Raw genomic sequence first — 6,076 nt, 5'->3', positions numbered from 1 at the left:
ACAGTGAGGTGCACCCACCTATAAAAGTGAAGCTGAATCACAAGAACGGGGCTCGTTCACAAGTCTTTACTCCATTTACAAAGTGGTGGCCCACAGTAAAAGACTGAGAAGTGAACGCACATTGATGTTTTAAGTGAAACAAAAAGTTTATGCTAACACATTTCATGATTCTCTCCTTTAAGCATCTGGATCTGATGCCTAAGACTTTATCAGGAAGACTAAGTAGTATCTTCATAAAAAGTTGGGCATACCAAATAACTTCAAGGTTTAAAAATACCTACGAAGGCAGCTATTAAATTAGAGAACCACTTAACAGCAACGAAAAGGTGGCCCAGGGACAACTGAGCTCATTAGTCACAAGTGAGTCAATTATTGAGTTAACTTGTGCTCAAAATTTAAACTACGAACCACTGGCCAAGTATTGTGTCCAATAGAGAAATGGTGGCTTTTGAATGTCACTGCTTCAGTGACCTGGTAAAGTACAGGCAAGACACGTTCCACTTTCACACCAAAGGGGGAGCAAACTGGTTGAGAGTAACATTTCTCACAGATGATAACACAAAATTAATCCCTTTTGAGCACTATGTGCCTGGTACAAGTTTAAGCATCCTACAAGTATCAAACCGTTTAACCCTGAGGGATAACCATTACTGCCTCCACGACACATACGGGGAAGCTGAGGCAGATTTAAACACAGCTAATAAAATGCAGGGCGAGGAATCACATCCATGCAATGTGTCTCAAAGACCACTCCCTTTCTCTACTTATAGTCTCATCATCTCTAGATTCTCATTTTAAAGGAAAACTGAGTCCAATATTTAACCCCAAGCACCACACCAAAGCCTCTGATCCTTTCAGACATCGTTGCTGGTAAGACCTCTAATGAAGAGCAGAATCGCTGAACAGAGGGGAGCCCTGCACCCCACTTTAATCAAGGCTCTAAATTCAAACCCAGCCCCAACCATTCCCTCCCCTCTACAGTCAGTTTCCACGGGGTCACTGCACCACAGCCTGTCAACAAGGGTGTGGTGAGCACAGACCGTGCTGCGGAAGTTCTCAGGTTTGGATCTGCCACGAAACACTGGCATCCAATCAGGGGTGACAGGGTTGTTACCAGCTACTCCCATCGAAGCTTTAAGTGGCTTGAGGTCCAAGGACTTGAATATGGCCAGGCTTCTTTCACAGAACACACAACAGTAATTGTACATTTCACTGAAAACTTTTTATTAGCCTTTTGGATAGAAACGGGAATTTACTTGCCAGGAAGGATGATCCCATCATACTGAAAGAGAACAGATTTTATTTTTTCAGAACAGGCGGTTAACAGTAAAGACTGTAGCAATGGCTAACGTTCAAGAATTCAAATCAGGTCCATGAACTTCGGCTCTGAATCCCACATCCCCAGACAGGAAGCTGGCCATCTTTAACAACTGCTACACTATGCTCAACTGCACTATACCCTGAGAAAAGGGGCTCCTATTAAAGCCATATTCCTCCCCTTCCAGCTAGCTGCATTCACGGGGCTGGGGAGAAAGCCTGGTTCTGGGTGTTCTTTTAAACCACCAACCCTGGAAGCCCATTTTCCAAGCTGCCCAAATGTTCCACCTTTAAAAGAGCTACCCGCCAAAGGGTGCTAGACTTTGCATCCCCGTATCCCAACTCCATTCACCAACACCACATTCCACCACTTCACCTGGGATAGATCAAGCTTTACCTTCTGCTGGAACCAGCGCATGGCCTCCTCTTTGCTGATTCTGTGTTTGGCCCCAATGCAGCCTGTCCTGCGCTTCTTGTCTGCGATGCTGAAACCTGGCCTACCCAGCACCTGTCCCAGGAATAACCAACAGTCACCTAGCCAGCTCAGAGTCAAGAGCAGACGGACAAGACTCACACATTGGAGTGACTGATCTTCAAGAGTTACCTGGTGGCCCAAGAGACCCATGATCTCAGTGTCTGATGGAACCTGCACCCTAGATGACACATCGCCTTCCTATACACTATAGGTCTGCTCTGGAGGCTGGACTTGCAGCTCCTCCCCGCTCCCCTACCTAACTTCCAATGGTAGCTAAGGATTCACCACTGCCCCCATACCCCAAAGCACTTTTATTTTTAAAAAAAAAGCAAATAAATTTTACTCCAACATGTGCATTGTAGAAATCTTAAACTTTCAAGAAGCACAAAGAAATAACTATTTCTCTCCTCTGCTTCAGCTCAAAAGTGCTTCTTAAAGGTTTGTCATCCCCCATGGGCACCCAACTCTCACCACCATTTCTCTGGATATTCAAATCTAGTACGAAGACTGCTGCCATCCTTCAGGTTCACACTAGTCAGGACTTCAGGGTTTTGCCATTTATTTACTTTGATGGTTGGACCAAAACATTACAGTGACACAAATGGTCATGTCTCCATTAAAATCCCCATCCTGAGCAAACAGCCCCATCGTCAAACCTGCTTCCATGTCCTCTGGATGGAAGCCACCCCATTCCCAGAGTCTAAGGGAAGAAGCAGGGAAAGGGCAGCCTCAGTGCAGCCAACCCAGACGCCACATGCAACCCCAATACCGTCTCTCAAATTTTCAGTTCAGTGGCTGCATGGAACCGTTTCCTTCGCTCACCTTTGAGCAACATCAATGCTCGCTAGCTAGATCCTAGACCGTAAACGTCACGGATCTTGTCCATCTAGCTCACAGTGCTATATCCCCACACCTGCCACTAACGAGGTGTATCTTCCCAAGGGAGAGAAGACAGACAACACTCAGAGCCCCAACCCAACATGTCACCATCAAGATAGCACATACGAAATAAAGGAGGAACAGATTCCACTCTCACAGACCAGGAGTAGAAAAGATTAAGTATTCATACCACATAGAAGTCCAGGCCGTAGATACCAATGCTTGGGTCATATTTGATCCCCAGATCGATGTGTTCTTGGATCCCAAAGCCAAAGTTTCCAGTGTCTGAGAAGTTATTTTTTCTTAACTCATACTCTCGCACCTGAGGGGAAAAAACGCAGCAATCACTCCCTGTCAACTCTACCCCGCAATAACTAGCTCAGCTTGCAATACTCAGGGCCCCCAAGACACAATTCAATGTAATCTAGCCAGCAACAAAATCTGATATTCCCACTACACCAAATCACAGCTATGGACTTCATATAACTACTAACTTTCAAAGGGAAGGGAAAAACCCTTTAGAAGTTCAAAAAGTCAGAAGGCAGAACATTAAGTGTAACTACTAGCACTGTAAACTGTGTGCTAGCTAGGGCTCTTCAGTATTATCCCACGGAGGGATCGGCCTCACCTTCAGACCTTTCTCCAGGATTTCTTCTGCCTTGGCCCCACGGACTGTGCAATGGACGGCAATCTTTTCATTTCTTCTGATGCCAAAGGATCTGACGGTGTATCTAGCTGCAGGCAGGGGTAACGAGGAGTCAGCTGTTATCATACTCTCACTGCACTCCCCTCTTCCCCAGAAAATCATCTCCATGACTCCAAAGCGACATTAAGTATCCATCCACATTCTAAAGTGATGTTCTAATCAGTGTCAACTTTTATCAGTTAATCAGATTCATTTGTAACACAGAAACAGATTTTCCAACTTCCAAGTCACTCAGCCATACTTGAGCGATTAAGACCTCAGAGCCATAATGTCAAAGTCTCAGGGAGGGCAAGTTCATAACCAGTATAAGCTAAAGGAAAATGACCATGCATTCTACTAATAATGTTTATTAATAATAGCTAATATTTGCTAAAGCCTTATTGTATCCCCATTTCACAGAAGCCGTGAAAGGTTAACTTGCACAAGATCAGCTGGTAGTAAGAGGCAGGCTGTGATTCCAAGGACTGGCCATATTCCATTACCCCAAAGCAATGAAACTCTAAAGACAAAAAATGTAACAACAGTAATGCCTACACTGTGCTTGGTATGCAGCAGGCATTTCACATAACCTGTCCTGTCCCCCGCGACCTTGTAATGCAAGTACTACCATCCCCTGTATGCAAATAAGGAAGCTGATGCCCAGAGAAGCCAAAGTCACAGACTAGCAAGTGATGGAGCCGGGATGCGAACCAGGTTAGTCTAGGGACACAGCCCTGTTCTAGTTGTAGCCTATGTAACCCTAACTGCTAATCAAGCCAAATACCATTTTCTGCATTCCCAACATTTCCACACTACCTCATACTCTCGTTACTTGCAAAAACCTCTACTTGGGCTAGTCTTAGCTTAATCTCGGCTCATACAAAATCTGGTATTCCAATACCACTCCTATGTTGGAAGGGAGATACTTCTTGGGAAGCTCAGGAAGGCAATGCTTTAAAGAGATATCACCTTCAAAATGGGTACAAAACAGGCTCGACAGCAGGTGAGGTAAGAAACATCCCGACATCCCCAGCCGCCGGCCCTCTCCCTGCCAGCCACGACTCACCTTTGGAGAACACAGGGGTCTGGCCTGTGAGCTGCTCCAGCACCTTGGCTGCCCGGGTCAGCCTGTCTCCACTCTCCCCCACGCAGATGTTGAGGCAGAGCTTGCGGATGCGAAGTTCCCGCATGGGGTTCTCCTTCTCCCCTTGATCCTGCTGCAACAGGGAAGCGCAGCCGTCAACACACACAACCCCGCCAGAGCTGCCAGCCTAATATTTATACTTAGCGCATTTCCGCTCATCCCAAATAGTCCCGAAAGCCCTAAAGGTTCAAGAATTAGCACCATGTTTGTGTGGGTAGCACCGAGGAAGACATCTCGGGGTCTTGTTTTCTCCTTCCCCCACGCACGGAACGGGTGAACAGAAACAGAACAGGTACCGAGCGGAAAAGTTACAGACAACGCGGGTGAACCCCAAGGGGCTCAAAGTGTAAGGTGACGGAGGGCGCCCCGTTACACGGCCGGTGAGGGGTGAGCAAACAGCACGTGGCTGGGCAGCGTCCCCCGAAGCCTGGCCTCTCCCCCGAGGAGGAACCGGCTGAGGCTCCCCAGCACCAGGCAAGTTTCAAGTCCCGGGGCCCAGCAACAGGTCCGAACCCCGCGTCCCAGACACCCCTCCGATCGCTCCACTGGCCCTCGCTGCAGCCTGCGGGCCGTGCTTCTGGGCCTCCCGCGGCTGCCCCGAGCCTGCTCCTGGGAGGATGGGAGGAAGGTGACACGGTCCAGCTCCGCGCCCTCGGCTCGTATGGCTCTGCCAGTTTCGGCACGGCCGGCATCGCGGGCTCCGTTCTCCTCGGGCGGCGGGAGAGGTAACCCCCGCAGGCTCCGCCGGCCGTGGATGGAAGCGGATGAAGGGAAGCAAACCCACACCTCGGCTACTCACCGCCATGACGGGAAACAGGAAGAGAAAGTGAGACTTCTGAGCCAGGGCCTTATGGGCCAGAAGGCGGACCCTTTTCCCAGGCTAACCAGCGAGATGAGGGAGAGGAAGAGAGGCGCGTCTGGAGCCGCGTAGAGTCGGCTTCCCCCTCGTGGACACAGATGTCAACTGCAAGTGACGCTGGCTGACCACTGGGGCGTGGGCTTATCCAAAAACCGGTTTTTAAAACTCCCTGAACTGGCATTTCCTTGAATTTCCGGTCCCCAGGGATGCTGTTCCCGCCCACAGCCTCTGGTACGGGTGGTTCTTGGCGTGTTGAGACTGCCAGAATACACTGTCAGTTTATGCAAATTATGAAGTAACAGTTTTACTCTGTAACAGTGTAAACAAATGGCATTTAAATATTTAAACAGTAGTTAGAACAGAGTGTTGGCTTAAGAGTCCTGAGCTGTGAAGACAGGCAGATGTGGTGCTGTCTTGGCTAGCTCAGTAGCTATGAGATCTTGGGCAGGTTACTAATTATATCTCCTTCAGCCTCAGTTTCCCTCAGCTTTAAAGTTGGTACTTATTGGGCTTCCCTGGTGGCGCAGTGGTTGAGAGTCTGCCTGCCGGTGCAGGGGACACGGGTTCGTGCCCTGGTCCGGGAGGATCCCACATGCCGCGGAGCGGCTGAGCCCGTGAGCCATGGCCGCTGAGCCTGCGCGTCCGGAGCCTGTGCTCCGCAACGGGAGAGGCCACAACAGTGAGAGGCCCGCGTACCGCAAAAAAAACAAAACAAAA

At 48.9% G+C, this 6,076-nt stretch overlaps 1 protein-coding gene across 2 annotated transcripts; it reads right to left on the bottom strand.

Annotated features, from left to right (window-relative positions):
• Nucleotides 1–1,203: 1,203 nt before the first annotated feature.
• On the bottom strand, nucleotides 1,204–5,404 carry RPL11 (ribosomal protein L11). Of its 2 annotated transcripts, XM_024766738.1 has the most exons (6): nucleotides 5,300–5,398; nucleotides 4,423–4,573; nucleotides 3,300–3,406; nucleotides 2,862–2,993; nucleotides 1,715–1,825; nucleotides 1,204–1,282 (listed from the first exon to the last, which is right to left on the bottom strand). In XM_024766738.1, exons 1-6 carry the CDS (start codon nucleotides 5,303–5,305, stop codon nucleotides 1,253–1,255), a joined length of 537 nt encoding a protein of 178 aa, XP_024622506.1. In that variant the 5' UTR covers nucleotides 5,306–5,398; the 3' UTR covers nucleotides 1,204–1,252. The 2 variants fall into 2 exon arrangements, with proteins under 2 accessions (XP_024622506.1, XP_024622505.1); XM_024766737.1 differs by having other exon boundaries at nucleotides 1,281–1,825; nucleotides 5,300–5,404.
• Between the last annotated feature and the right edge of the window lie 672 nt (nucleotides 5,405–6,076).

This window comes from Neophocaena asiaeorientalis, unplaced genomic scaffold (assembly GCF_003031525.2).
Source record: "Neophocaena asiaeorientalis asiaeorientalis breed wild unplaced genomic scaffold, Neophocaena_asiaeorientalis_V1.1 scaffold79, whole genome shotgun sequence".
In the NCBI taxonomy this organism is placed as follows: Eukaryota; Metazoa; Chordata; class Mammalia; order Artiodactyla; family Phocoenidae; genus Neophocaena; species Neophocaena asiaeorientalis.
The sequence above is the reverse complement of the archived record's forward strand: the minus strand, read 5'-3'. Positions and strand labels throughout refer to the sequence as shown.

Bases quoted from the DNA above. Each gene is read 5' to 3' on its own strand.
- RPL11 (XM_024766737.1), bottom strand. The intron at 2,994-3,299 runs GTGAGGCCGATC...TTTTCCCCTCAG, and splicing joins TCCTGGAGAAAGGTCTGAAG to GTGCGAGAGTATGAGTTAAG. The intron at 1,826-2,861 runs GTATGAATACTT...TTCCTGGGACAG, and splicing joins ACGGCCTGGACTTCTATGTG to GTGCTGGGTAGGCCAGGTTT.